At 44.0% G+C, this 23131-nt stretch overlaps 1 protein-coding gene across 5 annotated transcripts in view; it reads left to right on the top strand.

Moving 5' to 3' along the window:
* The window catches only part of DYM (dymeclin), a 215301-nt gene extending 195001 nt beyond the window's left edge, over window positions 1–20300 (top strand). For all 5 annotated transcript variants that reach the window (XM_037373245.1, XM_037373248.1, XM_037373242.1 and 2 more), the window contains one exon: window positions 17631–20300. In XM_037373245.1, coding sequence (XP_037229142.1) covers window positions 17631–17780 — 150 coding nt within the window. In that variant the 3' untranslated portion in view covers window positions 17781–20300. The remainder of the gene's footprint in view (window positions 1–17630) is intronic.
* Window positions 20301–23131: the final 2831 nt, after the last annotated feature.

Below are 23131 nucleotides of genomic sequence, written 5' to 3'. Positions count from 1 at the left end.
GAATTGTATAAATGCAAATGTGATGTAGGAAACCTTACATGTAGGGTTTTCAGAAGCACTGGTGAGGCTTTTGTTTGCCCCAGGGTTCTGGGTTTTTAAATCCAACATTTAATGTATTTTCATGATCTCCTTTACATCCTACTTGTAATTCAATCACAGTTCTCTAGGAAAGATGCATCCTGTTAGATGTGGGTCTTTGCTTATCTTACTGGAATCCAGAGAAGCAGAGTTCATCCAGAGATGAAGGAACACACAGCAAGAGCTGGGTATTGCACAACACGACAAGGTAGCTTGGGAGGGTGGTGCCTTGGGTGAGTGACTTGAGTAACAGTGATTCCGCAGTTCAGGAATGAGGTGCATTGGCCAAGATGAAGGGTGGGCTAGCACAGGACACTCCTATTCCCAAGCTGTTGTCTACATGGAGACTAATATTTATACGGAGGCTTAATGTCTGTCCCCTCCACCCCTGAAAACACTTCCAGTTACCTTCTGGAAGCTTCATTCTGGATTCAGTCACTTCATTCCAGTGTAATTGCTTTCTTCACAAAGCTGAACAATTATACTGGAATGAAATTACCTTATTCTGGAGTCACCATAGCTACTTCAGAAGAGCTATTCAATAATGTTGTTCTGCAGGTCAGCCTTCCACAGGAGCCTGGAAGTGTTGTGGTTATCTAAAACCAGTTTTGAGAAAAAACTGAAATGTTCAGGTGACAAGGTCCTATCTACCCAGCCAGGAGAAATGCACTAGGTAATAATAACAATTTAATTGTAGAAATGCAAATGGAATAATATATTAATACAATAATACATATCGTTAGTGATTCTGAGACTAATTTTTCAAACCAAGAAAAATGTAAAAGGGAAAACAAACCCTTCTTAGGAGCAGGGTGATCGGCAGGGTAAGAGTTTTGCTGTTCCCCCGTATTTCTCTCCTGTGGCTGTCTTCGCTTTGCAGTCACTTGGGTTTAGACCCTTCACTGCTACACAGAACTGTAACTGCAGTTATAGCCCTGTACCCAGCTGAGCTGATTAATGTCTCAGCCTTTGCCTGTGGCAGCTTGTGGATTGTAATTAACTGCTTCCCCTTAAGACAACAGATGAGAGTTCATGCAGTTACATGCAGAGCCTTTAGAAGATGGAATAGTGTCCTATAACAACAGTTATTACTGGGGTTTTTTTCCTTTCTGACCCAGAATTAGGCCATCAGGAAACTATCGATGTTGTAAAGTTAAGTATTCCTTTGAACCTGAAGAGAAGCAGAGCTGGGGTCTGAGCAGAACAGGAGAAGGTGGGAGGCTGGTTATCAGAATTTTCAAATGCATCACATGGCCAGGTAATAAAAAAGTTGTTTATCCATGTTTGTGATTAAAGTTCATAACAAGAAAAAAAAGGGGTGAAAGAGCTGTTGGACATGCAGCCTGGGAAAGAGCAGCACTGATAGGAGCATAGAACTGGCCATTCAGCACTTGCAAAGGGTTTAGTTAGCATCCTTTCACCCCTGGTGATAAAAACTAGGGAGTAGGAGGGAAGGTATAATGAATGATAACGAAGAAGCAGCAGCGGTACTCTTGTGGAGGCTGGTTACCTCTTCCCTAACAGTTGACATTTGCCTTTTCTCCTGAAGCAGAGCATCAGATACAAAATTGCTGTTGTGTGAAAATACACAGGTATCTATGACTCTTTAAGAAATAAATATGTAATTCTTCAGGCATCCTGTAGGGAGCAGAAAAATATTTCTGTACGGGATGCAAGGGATGTCCATTGCAATCATCTCCTCCTGGTTGTGCCCTACTGGTGACCCAGTCAGCATGCAAGGGACCCTTCAGCATCTCCATGTCTGGCGAAAGATGCCCCAACCAGTGCTTACCCGGGAGGAGGCTGTTCTGCAGCGATGAGCAGGAACCATCGCTGTTAGGAATATTGTTTTGGAGGAGAAAAAAAGTGGTAAGTGGTGGCATTTTCCTACTGTCACCCAGGATGAGGAATGTTTTCCTTCCTGCTGCTCTCCAGATGGCAGAGCATCCTTGTGCAAGGCATTGCTGGTGGTGATAAATGGGGGGGCTGATGGTAGGTGCTCTGCAGACTTTGTGGAGGGGAAGGGTCAGGAGTTGACATACAAACTCCAGTCACTAAAAAGGAGCGTGGGTTGCCAAAAGAGATCAATCACATATTTCTTTATGCACAGCTGAAGTCTGGTCTTGGCCTTTCATTGCACTGTGAAATATCCAACAAGACTGGAAGTGAGTGTAGCAGCAGAATCAGATTTTCCCATGTGAGCTCTTGAGACGCTGCATTGTCTGTCAGTGCATCTACTTTGATTTAGCTGTGCAATTTAAAAGTAAAGAAATATTTGCTAAATTTGATTTTTTTCAGTGGCACATAGAAAGGGTCATTCCCTTTATAGGAAGGAAGGGCACGTGGAGAGACACTGAGCAGAAAGATACGAACTTTACACAGATTCTAACACAAACCGATCTATCTATGTGTATCTGGTTGTTTGTCACTAGCTGCATTAAATTGGTTAATTTCATTGGTTTAAGGAAGCTTCTCCAAGAAGGACATAGAAAATATAAGGCAGAAAGTAAGTGCTGGAGAAATGAGTGGATGGGAAAGCAGCGTGAGACTTTCCAAGTCGCTCCCCATAGTAACAGATCTCTGACACTGGTAAACAACATTTTGCGTGTGTATGCTTCTCAAAGCTACTTCCATTCTGCTAACCGCTCGCCTGCCACATATTTTGAACTCTGTTAACCTTCAAGGATGATCCCATTTTTTTTGAAAGAGAGCACAGAGGAGCTTCCCTGCCCCGAACTGCAGAGCTTTGCTGGCTTCGCAGCAGCTTGGCAGGATTCCAGCGCTCATGAGCAGCCCATAACTCCCTGTCCAGTGCATCTTACGGGAGGGCTCAGAGCCAGAGCCCATCCCCTATTAACTTAGGAGCTATACATTTGCTTAAGCTGAATAACATTTCCCAAGTTTCCCTCCTCCTTCTCCATACCCTAGAAAGCCACCCTACACTTTTATTACGTTTTTTGCTGTGACTAAATCTGCTTCACATGTGTTGTGCAGCCTTCCCTTACTTGCATATGTTGTGAGTCCTCTAATGAAAAGTCCAGTGCCAAATGCGCTGCATGTGCATGACGTGTTGTTTCCAAATATCTTGCAACTTTGGTCAAAGCAAAGTAAAATTACACTGAAGTGCTCTGATTTATTTTTTCTTTTCTTTTCCTCCTCAGTTGAGAGCTATTTCCAACCCATGTGTTTATTTTCGACTGCAAACGTTCAGTATAGGCAGGGTAGCTGAGAAGGAAAATGAGTTGCATTTAAATTTAATTTATTACTTTGATTAAAAAAAAAAAGTTTTTGTTGGTCATTCCATTAAAAAAAAAATAACCTCTTTTTTTTTAAAAAAAAAAAAAAAAGTAATGTGGCCAAGGTCAACAATTTTATCCCAGAAGGTGCCAGATTAGGCGAATTATGAACAACTGAATACAAGATAGAGGGAGAAAAAAATAATGTAACCAACTTCAATTATACCGGTCCAATTGCTCTCCCACTTTTAAGGTTTAGCTGTCTTTTCTGAATTAGTCTTTTAAATTAAGTTTCCATAACATGTGGCAGGTTGAGAAAAACAGTCCTCAGAAGATTTCTGCCCTGGTTGACAGATGAACTAGATAATGGAGTATAATCTTTTCCATTTTCATGATTTGACACATTTTCACTTCTGTGTGTATGTTTAAATCAAGGAATCAAAATAAATTTGAGTACAGAATATAAATCCCAGACAAAATTACAGCTTTCATTGCAGCGTTGGGTTAAATGTAAACAGCATGAATGTTACAGATATCTTTTAATTAAATGCATAAATCAGAGAAATGTCTTGAGTGTTTACAGCAACTACACCAAGAAGTGAGAATGAGGAAGAAATGTACTTTGTCAGCTGATGGCTGCCTCAACTGCATTCCCATACCGAGTTTAATTTTGTCACAACCTTTGGTACAAGTTGCAGTGCTGCTCTCCAGTTGATTTACAGGCTGTTTGTTCCTGCTTAGGATGATTAGCGATGTAGACGGCTTTTTCCTGGCCAAGCAGGGGATTTCTCACGTATATTGGCATCTCTGCTGAGGACTCTGCTGGTAGGATTTAGGGGGCAGCTGTTTTAGGTCACCATGCCATTCCTGTAGCTCTATTTGTTTTGTAGTATCAGATGATGGCATTGAATCTTGAATCCATATGGATTGAGGGTGGGTTTACGGTTCCTAAGGTTATAATGCTCAACCCACAATCTGTTGAGCTTGCAAACGAGGACTGATTTTTCTTGGCCATGTTCTCGTGTTGACTCCTTACCCTAACAAACCCTACTACACTCTTTTCTGCTCAGCTCCTCTCCTTGCACTTAGTGATCGTACTGTCACTCCAGGTAGGTGCTAAGTGTTTCCAGCCAGCGTGGGCTCTTAGAGCGCAGAGGATGAGGAAGGATGGGGGGTTCTGCAGGACATACGTTGCATTTAGTCCTTGCATACCTGCTAGATGATTTACGCTAGTTTTTTGTCACAAAAGATGTTTAAACTATGGGGAGGGTAATCAGCCTGTGGCTCGTGAGTGGAGTTTGGCTTGAGGACAGACAGTAAAGCAGTAGGGTGAGAATTTCCAGCTTGATACTGCTGCAGCAGCCTCCAGAAGCTCCAGGAGGAAGATTTCCCTTCCTTTGCTGCAGCGTGTTAGGTATCAAAAATCTCAGCAAGAATTGTTTTTAGAGCTAGCAAAGAAAAGGCTTCTATCAGCTCACTGAAGGAAGGTCTGCTAGGTGGTGTGACCAACTGGTAGCTCCAAAATAGAGCAGGGAGGGTTGTATCTATGGGGTGGGAGAGGAGCACAGCCCTTTCACTTAGGTCTTGTCCTTAACGTGAAACCCATGAGGTTCAAGCGGTGCCTGCAGCTCTGAGCTCAGAGTCAGGCAGCAAAATTCTTTGTGTTTATCTGCCCCATCAGGTTTTGCCAAACTCTGTCATCCTCTGCTAAGACCAGCAAAGACTGATTGTTGTCACCAGGGTAAAACAATCTTGGCCTGAATGCACAGGGAGGAAGGGGGCAGATATGGTTGATAACAACGGGACGTAACAGCATTTATGAATAAATGACTTTTAAAATTCCTGACCCTGAGGTGGGGAGTTCTAGAGAACTGCTTGATTCACAGCCTGAAGACAGTCTTTAGCAGAGTAGGAGGTTGTAATACAGTTAAGGTCAGCGAAGGCAAACAGATCTGGAAATACTGCATCTAAAGCATATTAAACCAGAAAACACGGGTAGTTTTCATGCATTATTGAAAGAGCAGCTCACTTGAGGCCCTTTTTCAGATTGAGGTGATTGTTTGCGCTAGAAAAAAAGCAGTTTCGCTATAGGAGAGTGTTAACTTTTTAAACTGGTGGACTTTTTGGATGCAGTCAGCTTCTGACTGCCTGTACTTAGCCAGTCAGGGAGATGCAGTTGGCTAGCTTCAAAGCTTATAGATTCCTTCACTGGGAAGGATTCCTTGTCCTCATTAATACTATTAATACTATTAATACATTAATATACTATGTATATTAATATTATACATTGTACTCATTAATAACTATCCCTTTCTCCCTCCGACACACCACTTGCCTCCATCATTGATAAAGGCTTGTTTCCAGTAGCTAGTTTGAACATGCTATCCCAGCCTTCATGTTCTTTGTGAATGGACTGGAATACAGACTGGAATGAACAACCTAAAAATCCATTTATGAAAAGGCACCATGGTTATATGTTGAGGTCAACTTAAACCCCTCTGGCTTGGGTCTGTCTTCAGAGAACTCTCAGTGTTAGGGCAAATAAATGAAAAAACCCAAACTGTGAAATCCACATCACAAAATAAAGAGCATAAACGTCCGCATTTGGCATCGATTCCTTGGCTTGCGGTCCCAGCAGAGATAAGGCAGCAGTCTGGCACCGTGTGCTACGGCTGGAGAGGTTTTACTGTCATTTCATGTTTCGCTCCTCAAGACAAATAAATTGGATTTCCTGCATGGAGCGGGGCAGTGCTGCTCATCTCACGGCACGATTTGTCTGTTTGCTGAGGCTTGAAATACTTAAGAAGGGAGTATGTCCATCGGGGTGTACATTTTCCAGTTTGGGGAAATTAGGGAGCCAAAGGTCTGCAGACTCAATAGGGGTGTTAGTCAGCGTGTCCTGAACCTCGGGCAGATAAGGGTCCACTTCCTAGGCTGCCCTGATCTGAGAGTTGACAGTTGGTGACAGCGAGTCTGTCTCTGTTCTTAAGTCATTGTTATCATTTTTTCTAATATTTACAGGCCTGGCTCTCTCAGATTAAAAAGTACAAAACCAAAAGGAGGTCTTCCTCCATGGGCAGTCGGGGGGGGGGGGGGAGGATGTTTGGGCTTGGCATGCTGCCCCGCCGCTGTGCTGGGTGGGAGGGACCGGAGGAGGATGTCGGCGTGGGCTTCGTCTTTGTGGCTTCTGTTATGTAAAAGTCAAACCTTGTAAAACCAGCCGCGAGGAGACATGTTGTAAATGTTAGCCTCCGCGAGGCAAATGGAAGGTGTTAAACCCAGCGGGGAGATGGGTCTTGTTTCCCTGGGTGATGTACAAAGCCAAAGTCTAGGCGGTGTTTTGGACCCCTGTACGGTGATAATGGAGAGGAGCTCAGTCCCAGTTGTCCAAAGGAATGTTCTTTTTGGCTTGGTGGGATGTTTTGGATGCTGCTGCAGCATTGCACCAATTTCCAGTGAAAGCATGTCTGGGACCTCGTCACTGGAAAAATATGCAAACTGAATCACTCTGCTCTTCTGCCACCTTTTGTGTTGGGGAAATATGTTCTACGCAACTAAAAGAGAAAACAACTGTGACATGTAGTAACTCTGAATTTGGGGTGGAAGAAACAGGCAGGTGAAAACGGCATTTGGACCTCTTGGTCCTCCACCTCTGTACTTCAACTGGACAATCCCAAGTATCAGGGCAGCAGAGAGGGCTCGTATAGGAAGTTTCCAAAAGGAAAAATCCTTTAACTATGAAATTAATGTGGTTTATGCTGTCAGCATAATTCAGTGCCTTCCCATCTCAGATCCTGAAGAGCAGGGAGAGATCAGCACTAGAGACTTCGTAGGTGGTGACCAGCTCCACCAGCAAGCGTATGGTAGGACTGAGCCTGTGAAGATGGACGGGGAGACCTCTAGCTCCTTTCCCAGGCTGGAGGAGGAAAAATCTAACCTTGGGCTTGATAGTTCCTATGAAAAAGTAAGCAAAAGGTAATATTTACTAATTACTGGGCCAGAATTTGTACATTGTCCAGACAGAGTTCCTGAGGCAGCAAGGCAGAGTGCTTGCTCCAGTGCCCTACCAAAATACAAAAACATGGGTTGTGTTCCTGAAGTGTAATGATTTCCTTCGTTGCCATGCTTCGAGCAAACACCCTGTGCTTGTTCTGCGTTGCTGATTGCATGGCACACACCATGGGGAGAGCTCTGTTTGCACAACTTCTGGGTTTTTGGTGGCAGTAGGAGAAGCTGGGCAGCAGTGAGAGGTTTATCTGGGGTTTGGTTTAGGATGATGGGATGGTGCGTTAGCCTAGGTGGAGCAGTCGCCGGTGATGTTATCTGCAGCACGAAGCATTTGTACAATAAACAATATTCCTTGTGTTTTAGACTGGTCTGCTATCAAAATCAAAACAGCTGCTGTGGCTTAAACAATAGCACTTGCTGCTAGAAATTTAAAATACATAGTTGGCTCAGAGATTTGTGTAGAGTGGATTCTCCATGTCCATGGGTATATCACTACAGTTATTAGTATACATTACTTATTCAGCAGGATTGTATTCTGCAAGCCTTCCATTGTTCATACACTTCATAGGCCCTTTTAAAACTTTTCAGGTGAGTTTTTCTTTATTGTTAAATTTTAATAAGTTATATTATTTAGACTAAAAGCTAAAAGTATGCAACTCACTTCTCAGAAAATAGCGATAGTTGTCTCTGATGTGACAACTGGGGTATTGGTTGGCATTTATAGTATTGTTTTTGTTCTAAAAAAAGGTTGATCAGGGAACACAGACCTGTAATTTTTATCCAGAAGTTGGAGCGGACTGTAGCCCAGATACACAAGGTAATTTGTCTCTGCCATCTTCACCTAGCAGGCTTCTCTTGTACAATATCTCCAAGAGAAGACTGCCTTTTTCACCCCTACTTTACCCTCCTTTTGAGTTCCTCCACCTTGTTGCAAATAATCAAATCGTATGGGAGAAATTCTTTCGATCTTTGGCAAGTCCTGAACCATAAAGATCCCTTTCTGTTTTATATAAGGGTTTCCCCACTGACCAGGTGATGCTGGGGCTCTGTAGGCACCATGGGCTTTCTCTGGAGGGACCAAACATCTCTGCTTCTCACTGATCTGCTGGTTGTCTGCATAACTGATCTTCCCCTGCCTTCACTGGCTTGCTAAACTTTATATATATTTTTCCTGTCTTTGGTAGAGTGATCCCAACAGTGCACATATGGATTTAGAACAACTTAAACTTTTGCCCAATTTGAGACCTTCAAAGAGTTGATTTTCCCTTCATTTACACAATGTGTAAAAGTAAGCGAGAGGCTCTCAACTGAGTTATTAAACCAGTTTCTTTGTTTAAAGTTTACATTTTGCATACTTGAAAAGTGGCAGATTTTCAACTGTCCCATTCATAAAATTCTGCAAGCAAGAAGATCAGCATCAGAGCTGCTTTGTTTCAGGGGAGAATGGTGTCTCGGATTTGGGAAGTCTTTATAAGGTTGCAGGGTTTAATTCTGAGACTCAAGAAATTCCTTGATGTGCAAGCCCTTCTTTGAGGGTACTACTAAAGCATCATTGACTTAATTGTGAGAGGTAGCAGAGTGAAGTGTGCAAAATCTACTCCTAATCTTATAAGCTTTGCTTAGCAGCTATACAAATCTTCTATATAAAGTTGGCAGTGACTGAGTGATTTCTAAATGCATTCTGGTTTTGACAAAAATGTTTGCTGCAAACATACTGTTTTTCACTGCTGTGTAAAGCTTTGAACGTTATTCTAGAGCTGAAATGCAGGAAGCCAGGGCTTAAACTCATTTGCATATTCCTTTGCACTGGTAAAAATAGGGTGTGCTGTTATGAAATGCGCATTTTCTGCAAATCCTGTGGTAGGAAGACTTACATATCCTTTTCATATTGATAAAAGTTTTCTGAGTTGATAGGTTTGTCCCCGTTTGTGAGGTGGTGCTCTTTAATGCTACTGAGAAATGGGTCCAGGGATTATTCTGGTTTTCAGATTTTAGTTCTCTAAATTCAAAAGCACACAAAGGATTTTACTTACTTATCTGAGTAGTCGGTGTGTGTACATAACAGGATCACAAATGCTCAAGCGAGGTCAGGCATTCAGTCTAGACATTTTTGTGATTTGGGCCAGTAGTTTTCTTTATTCCACATGCTTAAATCTTTTCTTGGTTAGTTTTATTTTGATATTAAAAACATTCCTCATTTTTACCTGTCGTCATTTTTAGGGGGTTCATTTTTTGTTCAGAACCCATGCTCTTTTTTTCTAAAAGGCCTCTGCATTTTCAAGGAATTCTTCTTGTTTCAGGCTAAGCCCTGAAGTCGTTGAAAGTTCTATGGTTTTGTTCACGGTACCTCATCTACACATCATGCCTTCATCCTCAAGCTTATAGTATAATTAAATACATCCGTCTTTAGTCCTTTTTTTCACTATTATTTGGCAAAGCCAGCATATATTGTATTCTCTGCAGCATTGTAAACATCCCTGTAATGTTCCTGTTGCCATTCCCTGTCTCTGGTCTGCCAGCAAGTCATGATTCTGGCTGGCTCCTAGCTGTTGGAAATGTTCTGGAAAGATGTGTATCCATCTAGACAATATGGCATACAGAACAGTCCTGACATGGGAAGCAAATTGGATTTATAACTGTAAATCCTTGAATTGTGACTATAATATGTATAATACATACAATGTTAGGTAGAGAGTAATCATGCTTAACAGTGCATAATACGTGGTCCTGCTTTAGGCTTTCATCTTAATCATCTTAATCTTTTCTTCCTCTTCCAGAATTTCTCCAGGTAGGCACAGCATCCCCGAAGCTGAGCAGTGATCCCCTTGTTTTCTTAAACTGAGCGCTGAAGGGATTTTTTCTGGATCAGCTCTTCAGGTGGCACGTTCTCAGCCAGGTTTGCTGAGGAAGCTGCTGACCAATGGTCTGATTTATTTACTGACCTGTCCTAGAAGTAGATCAGAGTCAGTTGTTTCTGAGGTGGACCCAGGACAGCCTGAAGTGGGTACCTGGCCTCATCCTAAGCTCAAATTTATACTTTTATGCAGTGCTTTTGGAATTTATACGATTAACGACTCTGTATGAAGACAAAAATAATTTCTGTGGCATGCTTTAGACCTGTTGATATTAATCAGCAATATTTCCCAGCTGTAAGGAAAAGAAACAAGCGTGTGTGTATGTGCATCCCTGACTCTCTAGAAAGTCTTTAAAGCTGTCAGTGTTTGCCAACCTGCCCTAGAAAGAAATGCAATTTTTCTCTTTTTAGCAATGGGATACTCCGCAAAGCTTTGTACCCTGGCAGGGTTACTACCAATATTTCACTTCTTTAAATCATTTTGTCTTTACCAATAAACCTCTAGGCACAGCTGTTTAGCCGATTTTTCCAAAATTGACCTGGTTTCTCAGTACTCTTTAAAAAAAAAAAAAAAAAAAAGAAAAAGAAAAATTATAAGAACTCTCACCAGAAGCTCATCTGCTTCTCTGGTGGCTGCTCACATCTTACGGTGCAAACACACAGTTTGCTCCCTGAGCATTTATTCTCCTGCAACTGTGGTTGTACAAACCTTTAGTCTGAGCGATCTGAAAACAGAAATTGTGTATCAATGATCCTAACATGCTGAAACAGTTGTCTCTCTATAGATAAACCTCCCAGCCCTTCTGACTTACTGAATTTTCCTCCCTGGGAAAAACGTTTTCTACTACAGCTCATGTGATTGCTTGAAGTGGGGCTATTTAGCCTCTGTGTAGATTGTTTTGAAGATCATCTTACCATCTTGAGTTTTGTATTTCTTTTTCACAACCTCCTGACATGCTCCGAGCTGCTGTTTTCTTCTCTGTCTTTAAATTTGCACCTATTCCTTACGCAGATCTTTGAACAAGATGTGCAGCTTGTGCTTAGTCTAGCAGATTTCCTGTTTGTTTCCTTCATCTCCTCACCATCATCATCTGCTGGGCTGTCTGTGCTTCAACCCTGAGGAGAAAAAGATAATATCGGGCAGCTGTGGTGTAGCCTGCACAGATATTTCATCAAAGCCTCATAGGCTTTCTGTCTCAAGTCAGAGAGAAGCGCCGTAGATGCAGACAGAACCAGAGAAAGATGAAATGGCATTATCTCCCCAGAAGTATTAAATAATTACAAAAATTCAGTCTATCAGTACCTTAGAACAAGCACTGAGAAATTTTCTTCCATAAATTGTGCTCTGTCAAAGCACTTTAGGTTCCTATATTTGTATAAAAATCAAATATATCAACATTTACATGAGTACTTGTATATCTCTATCGTCAACAGTGCACGAGGCATGACTTTTGAGTTGTTTTCAAGATCACTGGTCATTAATTTGCCTCAGATTGGGATTCTGGAGACCGGATTTCAAAGTGGCATTGTGGATTTTATAGACAAGTATGAATGTTCTTCCTCTGCCCAAACTCCTTATAGATTGGTACGTTTGATGCAAGGCAGGTTGTAGGACTAAACCTTGCTGGGGTAAACGTTCATTATGGCCCCTGCAATAAAGACGTGGCACGGTGCTGAATCTGAGCCCTTACAGGACTTTTTTTCTTTGCCAATTGACGTATTTGGCTAATAGGGTCCAATCCTGCAGGTGCTCCCCAGGCAATACCGCTGTATTTAGCTGAAGCAATACGAAACACAGAATTTGCCAGCATATCATTAGGTTCCCAAACAAGACTCAGGATAAGCTTTTCAAATGCACACCAATCCCATAAGACTTTGAAGCTTCAGATTGATGGCAAGTTAATGTGAATTTGACTCTCAGATGTGTTCAGACTCCTTTGGAAATGGTATTTTTCTCCTAAACCAGTCACATGCTTTTGAAAATACTGACTCACATTGGGCTGCTGTTTCAGAAACCAGTGTTTCTAACCAAGGACTTGAAAAGAGGGTTTTCCAGTTGTATGTTAATCCAAGTCTTTTCCACAGCAACTGCCCCGTTTCTTCGATGAGGGCTGCTTTTCATCCAGTAAAGCATCTAGACCAGTGTAGGAGCAAAGAGCAGCTGTGGGTGCCCCGTCCCCGGCAGTGCCCACGGCCAGGCTGGGGCTGGGACCCACCTGGGCTGGGGGGAGGTGGCCCTGCCCGGGGCAGGGGGTGGGACTGGGTGGGCTTTAAGGACCCTCCCGACCCAAACCGTGCTGTGAGTCTGTGACATAACTTCACTCCATCACTCTTCAAGCAGCTCCATCTGCCCTTGCTTGTCTTCTCTGAGTGGAGATCATCCACTGACATGACACTGCAGCCCAACAGCAGCTCTGATGGTTCATTTGGGAAGGGAAGGGGATTTTTTTTATTTGATGTATGGCTCGAGTCTTGGAGCTCAGATGCCACTGAGTTGGCTGGAGCTGTGCCAGGTGCTGTTGGCTGGCCATGATGCTATCTTCCTAATCGTTAACTGAAAGAAAAAAAAAAAACCCCGATGTTGTTGAACTTTTGCGGTAGGGGAGTTATTGCAGTTTAGTTCTGCATCTGTTCATCGGACTTCCTGTGGGTTTTCATCGAATCATATGATTGACAGTGCAGACAGCCTGCAAAGTTCTTGGTCTGTCTAGTTTATACCCTCGTCCCAACCACTAAATCTGACTTCTGCTTTGTCTGGTAGAAGAAAACAAGATAGGGTGCTGTGGTAGGTTGATTCACCGGAGCTGATAAGTGGTATCTGTATTTTAATTGTGCAGTTCAATCCTGGTGTTACCTCCGGCTCTCAAGTTTTCAAGTACTGTCTCAGGCTGGTTTGTGTTAAACTAGCTGGGGCTGTCTCTCCTCTGGTAATGGCTGGAGAGAGGTGCAAATAATGGCTCCGCTGGACCCGTTTGTGTCAGGGCAATGAGTTCAAAAATTGAAATAGTGAAGTGAACCGGTAACGAAGTATTTGTACATCTGTCGACGCCATCCAGCTGAAGGAATAGGGCTGAGAAGGAAAAAAAGGGATGTTTTATCCCACGTCAAGACTTCTCCTCCGTTATTAAGACTACCATTTAAGATGCCTTAGAGCGGTCCCTCTTTCCAGAAAGTGCTAAAAATCAGGTTCATTTGAATGTCACTGACTGGGGAGAAAATGTCTTTCCAGGATTAAGGTGGCCGCAACAGCAGCAAAGCAGAAAGAAAATGGGTTTCTACATTGCTGCTTTGACGTGCCACTTTGGGAATGTCATTAATTGTGCTAAAACCCTCACCAGTGCTGGCTAGGGTGTTTGCTGGGAGTGTCCTGAGACTCCTGTGACCTGGTTGTTTTGACAGCTCTCCTGAATCATTCATTTGGTATCATCTCCTTTCTGTCTACAGCACATGGCGAAGGCTCCTGATCGCTTATTTGGAAGCAGTACATGCAGGAGATAGAAGGGCACAGAGCCGAATTTAAACATTCCTTGAATTATTGCCCATCAAAAATCATAAATCTTTATGGCGTTGGTCAAGCTTTTTATGCGGTATTCAACCCTTGCTGTTATAAATGGTTTTAAAGTCGGTCTGATAAGTCACAAGCTTTTTTGAAGTGACATAAATCCAATGATTTTGAATGTTAACAAATTCTGTTTTGAGTGGACACCTTCGTGGTGAAACAGTGTGGGTGGGTTTTTATCTGAACAGTGGATGTCTGCTGTGCTGATAAATCTTGCAAGATAGATGCTGGTGCAGTTCTCTCCATACTGGGCTTCTAGGATTTCTCATTTTTAATGAATGAGAAAACATGGCCTCCACACAGCCATGGATCATTGCAGTCATCTAAAGAAGCTGGGTTTGAATTACTGACCTGGAAGTCAAACTCTCCATGTCTTGTTAGCAATGCATTGAGCTAGCCTGGGCTCACTGTTCAGGTGGACCATCAAAAATCCATCACTTCTGCCATTACTTACCTTCTTTTTTATAAAGATATATTTGAAATTGTATGTATGTAATGGCAAGGTATATTACATCTCTCCTTAAAAATCTCATTATCCTTGTCTACATTTCCAAGATAAAGCTGCAGAGTGTTAAGGCATATGTTGAGTGTGAGAAAGTCCAGGCTGACTGCAGTGAGTTATAGTCTTTAATCTGAAATTGATTATTAAATTGCTATGGTATGATCACAATAGATGGCAACATTGATCAGTCTGAAGAAAGGCTTAATAATAAAATCAATGCATGACTGTTATTGCCTGAAAATATGAATGCTATCTGATTTATTTTATGCTGTCCTTCCAGCTGAGAGATAATAGGATAGTAAGAGCAGAGCATCTCAGATGTAGCTATTGGAATTTCTAACACAATTTTACCAACTGTTTTAAAGCTAAAGTTGTTTGTTAAGCTGCATTAGAGTCCAGAATGGTCCCTGACTACTGCCAGGAGTGCTTGCAAAACCAGTAGCTATAATTCATGACCCTGAAGGTGAAAAAAGTTATCTTGTGTTTAATTCAACTCAAATTAGCATCTTTAATCGCTTTTTTCCCCTTCCCTCCCAGAAGGACTACTGCAGGCTGCAGCACTGGCGTGCAGCCACCTTTGGGGTGAAGAATGACAGCTGTGTGAGGGTTTTTCTCTGCTAGGAAATGTTGCAGTGGTTTAATCATAAGGTTTAACCATTCACCCTGCTGATGCAATGCTGAACTGAACATGTTCCTGTCTACACGGACCACAAGCCAGGAAGCATTTAGGAGGGAAGTGGGGAACACTGCACAGAGGACAAGCAGAGCACAGTATCAGTTTTAAAAAACAAAATAATTAAAATATACATGAGGGTACCAAAAGAATTGTGGTGTTGCGAGAGGAGGGATGGGGTGGCAGAGGGGGAAGGCAGGTGCAGCTTGAGGACTTGGAGCCGAGATGGGAACAGATGGAGGATGTTAATGAAAAGGAGGATCTCAGAAGGCTGATGGGGGGAAAAAAGGAAACTTGGGCAAGTACAGAATAGAAAGATACCCTAAAGGGATACCATAAAGGTGCAGTGGAAGGGATCTGGCAGTGGGAGTAGACTAGGAGACGGGAAGTGAGAGATGGAGGTGAGTATGGGTGCAGGATACTCACACAAAGAGTGAGGAAGCAAAATGATGTGGAAGATTAAACAGGATGGTCAAAAGAGACTTGGGGAAGAGAGGTTATAGAGAGGTTGTAAAAAATGGTTTAGGTGCCCAGAAGGGCTACGGGAGAGCTTCTCTACCACAAACTGCATGTCTGACGCAGGAAATTAAACCTGCTGATGTACCTTTGAGGTTCTGGGCTTTGAACTCAACAGGAGTTAGATGCAGAAGTGCCTTTAACAACCTTATCTTTTAGCTGCCTTAGTTCCTAAGAGAGAGGTAGTAGTGGTGGAAACAATACTGCCCTCCTTCCCTCCCTGCTTGCTGTAAGGATGAACTCGCCATATGGCCTAAGTCATCAAGTACAATAATTAGCAGCCACACCGATGGCCCAGATGGTTCCGCCCAGGCTAAATACTGGCATCCAGCTAAGCAGAGCTGTGGCGAAGGGCCTGACCCCAAACTAAGCCAAACTATGGCAGCTCCAGAACGTTGGTGCATGCTGGAAGGTGACACCAACCACCCTCATCAATGGAGGAGGTGGCACGTTGTCACCCAAGGCTGCGGTTGAGTGAAGCTGAAAAAGCTGTCCGTGGAGACATGTAGGAGAGGGCACATTGTCACCTGTGCTTGAATGAAGCTGTCCATGGGGACGTCTTCCTTGTAAGGCACAGTGCAGGTGGCATCTTTGTGGCTTGGTGTAATTGTATGCTCAGCGTTTGCACCGAACCACTCCAGTAACGGCAGCAGCTCAAGGAAGGAGTAGCATAGTTTCCATGTTTTCTGACTCCCAAGAATGCAAATCACCTGTGTGTGTAAAGGTTAAATAAATAACCCTGAAAGCCAAGTGGCCCAGAAGTGCCCCTTCAGAGGAGGCTGTTCCAGCCAGAAGAGTCTTGTACCCTAACACAAGGAAACAGGACACTGTGAGCACAGGAAAGATGATAGGGGATCCCTCCATTATTAATGGGCAGAGAGGCTTCTTAGCCATCGCTGTGCTTGTTCTGATCGTGTCACACCATAGAGTATATTCTTAGTCTTAGCCACAGCCTTATAAATAATAAAAGGGGTCATGTTTTATCTTACCCCAGTGATCATTGTAATGTGGCTTTTATCTGAGACTCTGCCAAGCTCTTGACACAGGCAACATTTAGAAGCAGATAAAATGATTGAAGAGCACAGTACAAAAGTAGGCTCAGCTCTTCCCCCAAAACACAGGCTTACCCAGAGGGAACGCAGGGGGTTTGCGATGTATGTGCTGCTTTGGGAGGGAAGGAAGGAGAAAATTGGAAACTTGAGGATGCACATGTCCATCCAGGTAGGTTGGGCAGGGCTAGCACGTCTGATGTGTGTTGATTCTGGAGTGCTTTGCTTAAAGCTGGGACTGAAAACCAGGGCTTTTGTGGAAACTGTATTGTCTGGCCCGTAAGTTCCAGGAGGGGGAGGTACCTGCGTGGGTGGACGATAAGGTCTGTGTGCACGGGTCTTGCGGTTATAGCCCTTGAGGCTGAAGTGGGGTAGGTGCGTGACGTGTTGCAGTTGTGGAGCTTGCAGGGGTTTGCACTCACAGTTGCCACGCCACGCTGATGCCGTTAGTGTGCTCCTCAACAGGAAAGCCAAGGCACAGAGGTAATGACCTGCCCAAAAGTACAAAAGAACCTGTAGCAAAACTGGAAGCGGTCTCCTGCACCCCAGGAGCCCACCCACGGAGCCTAGGCACACTTCCTGCCGTGCTTCCTGGAGGAAGAGCATTTCTCTCCTGGAAACTTGTAGTTACATAAAGTCTTGGAGAATTAGAGGGGAAAAGTCAGTTTGCCGTAACACTGGGTTCCTGAAACAGATCACACTTGTCTACTCTTACAGCCTTTCCAAAGGGTTGTCCTGCAGAGGAGCTGAGTAGGGTTAATAGCAAAATACATTTTAGGGAAAGCTGCAATAAACAGGTCTGTACGTGCACAAGCAAGGTGGCTTTTGTGGGGCTGCTAAAACCGGCAGTTTTCCTCCAGACCTTTCTGTTTTGTAAGGGATTCAGACGTTTAGTCTTTGTTAACAGGCAAATTGAGTGTGACCAACAATAAGAGGGTTGAATTCAATGTGCTAGCGTAGCGTTCGGTTCAAAGAAGAAATTAAGAATGATCTCTTCATCTCATGATATATCCGTAATTTTTTTCCTTTGGGTCTAATGGTTTGGTTCCTTCCGTGATTTTTTTCACCAGACCTCTTTCTTCAGTGTTTACATGGGTTGTTTGTTTGCAAAGACATGCAACCCTTCCCTCAGTGGACTTTGGTTTTTTGTTGCAGAAGTTCCCAGAGTTGAAGTTCAAGTACGTTGAGGAGGAGCAGCCTGAGGAGTTCTTCATCCCCTACGTTTGGTCCTTGGTCTACAACTCTGCCGTGGCCCTGTACTGGAACCCCCGTGACGTCCAGCTCTTCACTATGGACTCCGGCTGAAGGAGGTGCCCCAGCCAAGCTAGCTCAGCTCCGTCTTCTTACGGAAGATGAAACTCTGCACCGCGTGTTAATACGTGACCCCTTCCAGCGTGCACCCTCTGACCCCACAGCTTACAGAGAATGACGCTTGCCGCTAGTGTACAGTCCAACAGCAGCTTTTTGGGAGCAGGTTGCCACCGAGACGCTGGCAACAGACTGTGGTGTGAGGAGCTGACGGCTTGTAGGCAACCTGGTATTTATAGTCCTATAACCTAGAGCTTGTTTGATGAAAATGAGGCCTTACACATGGGGTATGATGTTACTACCAACCACAAACCTAATTGTTCTTTTAACTTAAGGGGATAAATGAGGAAAGAGATGGTGGACTTTGATCTGGGAACAGTATTTGTGTTTTTGTTTCTTTCAAGCGAGGCAGCTTCGTTGGGTTCAGCTCGCTCTGGTCTGTTGGATTCTGCGGTGGGTAGCTCGTTACCTAATGCCGTGCTTTCACTCACAGCCGTGCGTTTTGGTGACACTGTCAAGGCTACAGTCATCAAATCAGTGTCTACACCGTCATCCAAGGGTACTAAGCAAGCAGCATATTAATCAATTTAGCTCCCAGGCAGATTCAAAACACTTGATTTAGATGTCAAAATGTTTGTGGGAGGAATGTCAATAGCAACCCTTTTGTTGTTGTTTGACTGGCAAATACTCTATAGAGGGCTAGAAACACCAGCTTTCAGAGTCAGGTCCCTTACAGACTTGTTTTACTGTGCTTCTTTGAAAAAGTTGTTCCTGGAAATTGAACGTGTGGTGGGAAAAAAAAAAAAAAATTCTCCAAAGAAAATAGTTGTAAGATTGTAAAATAGACCAATGTCCTGTAAAACTGTGTGTAATGGTGACGGTGTGTTGTGGGGATCCTTGGCAAAATTCTGCATTGAAAATCCTGTTTGCTATTAAAGGTTTTATGGCAGAAGTATAGATTTATCTGAATGTAGAACACTTTTTTTTGTTGTTGTTTTAAAGTGTCCTTTCCTGATATACCTGTTTCTGCAGTTGGAAGAACAAAAGAAATGGCTTGACCCAATTTGGAAAGAACATCTCATTTTTCAAAATGAGGATCATTTCTTCTCTGGGGAGGCTGCTGACGCTGCCCGTTGCACACATGTGCAAACGCTCTCCTAATCCCATGTGCTGCCAGGTGGAGGACTGTCATCAATGCATTGCATGCCAAAACATAAATATCAAGGAATTTGTTCCTAAACTTACGTGGCACCCCCCTGTATGCGCTGCCTGCTCCAGCATGTTCTGTTTATTGACCTGAAGAATTCGGTGCATTTGCTTTCAGACAGTCCTTCGAGTGGCTTTAAATAGAATGTTTTGCACACACACCCCCCAGGGTTTTTTTTCCCTGAAGGATGCGCTAGGATTGTATTTTCCTTTTATCTGCTTGTTTAAAGGTGGAAGTCCATTTGAGTCCTACACAAATGGAAATGCTGGCTTTAAAAAAAAAAAAAAGCGTTCCAGATTTATTTAAATGTAGCTACAAAGCAACATACACAGCCCAGGAGCATTTAGGACTTTAAAATGGCAGAAGCTTTTGAGAAAAGGCAGTAGTAAAACTGGAGATGCAGTTTTTCTTAGGGAAATATGAGAAATGAATGAACCATGAGTAAGCTGCATGGGCCATTATGCTGTGTTTTGGATATTTTTGTTTTATTTTGCCTTTGAGCAAACATCAAAGGGGAACGACTCTTCTTGGTTATCGCAGTGATTTGTCATTTTGCCTTTATTAAAAGATGAAGAGTGTTTGTGAGTCAGCAGGGCTGCCCAGCCTGTGGAAAAGTCAGTCTGAAGATGCACTTTCAAACCACGGACGCTGAAGCTCCTGGGATGGCTCAGTTTTCATCTGTTGTAAACTGCTGGCGAGCACTTGAACCTGCCCTGCGGTGAGCACCCTCCAGCCCACTGCCTGCGGCACGAGTGGAGCACTTCACCCAAGAGGGCTCAGCCAGAGCAGATGCTTATCAGCTGGGTGTCAAACAGGGGAGAACCTGATTTTGCTTTGAAAGGGCTTTTTATAAAGAGAAGGGTACATAAAGCAGCAATCTGATAGAATAGGTCAAGCCAGCTGCCGAATCAATGCAGGAGGCGCACAGTAAATGATTTCTCGCTGTCCTCTTGTGATGCCATTGAATTGAAGTACAGAAGGAACAGGTTTGTTCCGATCTCATAACCTCCTTGTGCATTTAATTATTATGCAATGCGCCCAGGGCCCAGCTGGTTTGAAACAGCTGGAGCTACAATCCAAAGCCGAAGCAGCAGAGCCAGACCAAGATTTATGTTGAAATCCATGCTAGCCCCATTGGTGCTTCCAGGAGCTGGGAGTGTTACGTGGGTCTGGCAGTGTCCTGGTGTCTGCAGTCTGGCACAGTCACAAATACTCTGTTTTCCTTCAGATCTGTAAAGTATCACCTTGGGGATCCTTTTCTGTGTGAAAGATTTATTATGCGTAATAAAAAAAAGAATTAAACCAGTAAACGCAGGGTGTAGTTGTATTTGTTTTAGGTCATGGCTGCCACGTGGTGACATTCGGCCAGTGGGTCTTGGTGTGGTCGTCAGACCTAACGTGCATGAGGTTTAATAACATTGTCCATGACATGCAATAAAAAGAACATTATTTTATTAGGAAGTAGGCAGTTGCTTGAATCTGTGCTTGGTGAAAGCAGGGACATGTCCTGCTGCAACGTCATGCTGAATCCCACCTGATGGACGGCTCTTGCCGACTCAGTGGGTGCAGAAGGTGCAGCCCGAAGGAGGCGCTGGGACCGTGCAGTGGCAGCAGGGAGCAGAGGAGGGGTGGGATCGTCCCCATCAGACCAGACCAGCTGTGATGCGTCGCTGCACCCTCAGTTGCTCTTTCCTGCTGTTCTGGCAACATCACTGAAGCAGATGGTGTCTCTGTTTTTTGGGGAGTGGGGTGAGTATTGCACCAGGATCTGAGCTTTACCGTGCTCCTGTTCTTGCGCTGAGTGCTGATCACTAGTCGTACAACCTGCTTAGGTGGCTCGAGTAGCTTTAGAAGGGGAAATCCATTGCTTCAGGGTTGGGGAGAAGGGAGGTCTGCTGTCCTCACTCCTCCCTTCCAGAAGATCAAGCGTTTGGGAGAACAGGCAGGAAACCAAGCTGCTGTGGAGGTTGGTGGTGAAGCGGAGGCTGTGCGCATGAATCCTGATGCACGTGCCCCCGATGAGGGAGAAATTATCCTTCCTCAGATCATTGAAACAAACTCTGATCTCACTATGAAAACAAGTGGTGGGGTGGAAGTTACGAAGGAGGCGGGCATTGTTCCCTTTGGCAAAAGCAGTCCAGAAATCTTCGAGATTATGTGGCATTTCTTGACCCTACTAGCCTAAAACTAGAGTATTAGGCAAGTTACATGAAAAAAAAACCCAAACCCCAAACAAACTGTTTTCTACATGCCTGCTAGATTGTTGATCTACCAGTTAAACAGGAAAGGAAGAAACAAACAACCCCCTTCATGTCTTTGGAACCTCTAAAGCTTTTTGTACAACCTTTTCTACTGGGTGGCTTGGTTTTATTCTTGCGTACATTGTCTAATTCAGCCAACTAAAGGTCAAATGCCATCTTCTCTTAAGTCAACCCCAGGCTCTCTCCTGATTGATTGGGCTCGGTCTGTGAAAACCCTGGCTTCTGTGCTTGAAGACCTGGAGTTTTCTATACGATGGCACTTCTATAACCATCTGACCACCATAAATCCTTTCCCATCTTCACCCAGGAGCAGGGCTTTGGCCACCTTCCCTAGCTAGTTTTAAAATTTCTACCGCTGGTACCCATAATACTGTAAAATTCAGGATCCCATCAGCCTTAGTGTTTGTTTTGTTGTTAAGTTGTTGCTGTTGGGGGCGGGGGGAGCGGTATTCTTATAACAATTATCTATTATTATAACAGATTCTACTAACTTTTAATAAGCCGTATTTAAGGTAACGGTTGCGCATCTGAGAGCAACATGCAGCAGCCTCGACGGAGAGAGCAGGTTCAGAGGAGGGAAATGTGTACTCGGTATGTTCCTGTTCATAGTTGTGGTCCTTTCCCCAGCACCCCAAGCCCAGGTCAGGGTGCAAAGATCTGGATCAGGGCACTCATCTTGCCACAACTGTTCCTTTTTGGGGAGCTCTTGCTTGTCCTGAAAGTTGTGTGAAGGTTTTTACCTTTGAAGTTTCTCCAGCCGGCATTATTGGGTTAAATTCTGTGTCAAGCCCATACCCACACCCAAAAGGCTCTGAGACGGCACTTTTCTCTTTAAACAACAAATAATCCATAAAATTGTCTTCAGCAGCATGGCACAGACCCAGTTATTTTTAATATTTCTGGCAGTCAAATGTCATTTAAAGGAGAGGAAAATTTCTGTCCGTTCCCTGGCCAAGCTGCAGTTAGCTGGTTAGACAGGAGCAACGTTCTCAGCTCCACCAGAGATGGCCTCTAGATCTACAGGATCCATCCAGACTGCTCCATCTTGACCACCAAGGGCTGGCTGGGGGCAGCCTGCTGGGTTTACTGCCAAAGAGTTCTTTGCAGCAAGTTTGCTCAGGGTGTTTTGAGCACCTGGACAATGAAGCATCCTGGACATCTTCTAGCAGAAGCCGTGGTAGCCATGAGCTCTCACTATGGTGCAGATGTCATTTAAGACTAAATTCTGCCAGGAAGGATGTCCCAGGTGTCACCAGGTTGGTTGTCTGGGTTGTGCTGGCTGGGGCTGGCAGTTACTGGCCCTTGGCTAGCACTAGGCTGACTTATAACTCCAGAATTATTCGTTCGTGGTGCCTTGGCACAGTTTGTTCATGACATTCAGGTTCAGGAGCAGTGCTCTGGGGGCACTGGCTTCAGGGAAAGGACCAGGAAAGCCGGGAGGGAGTTTGCCTGTTTTTTCCCTTTCAGGGAAGGAGCCTGTTGGCAGGACATCATCCCCAGGCTGCTGCGGCATCACCGAGACACGGCCAAGTGCTCCGGGGCGGTCCTCCCTGTGCATGAGACACCGATGCACGTCACCAGGGTCATTCATTACACTGATAACAGTTCCGTTATCAAAGATAATGATGATTCAAAGACAAAAGGGCAACTCTTATAACCTCAGTTGACCGGGACAGCAGAACTGTAACTTCCTGCCATGACTTTGGGTACAGACCAGTGAGAAGCAGGGCAGGGAGGAGCTGTGGGCTGTGGAGGCAACGATTTAAGGTAATCATGGAAGTAGCTGCATGATTGCATGAGCTGGGGTCTCAAAAGTAGCAACACGTGAGCTACATCCCTCCTTGACATGTCCCTGACTACACATTTTGGCATCCCTTCCA

This window comes from Falco rusticolus, chromosome Z (assembly GCF_015220075.1).
Source record: "Falco rusticolus isolate bFalRus1 chromosome Z, bFalRus1.pri, whole genome shotgun sequence".
Taxonomy (NCBI): Eukaryota; Metazoa; Chordata; class Aves; order Falconiformes; family Falconidae; genus Falco; species Falco rusticolus.
The sequence above is the reverse complement of the archived record's forward strand: the minus strand, read 5'-3'. Positions and strand labels throughout refer to the sequence as shown.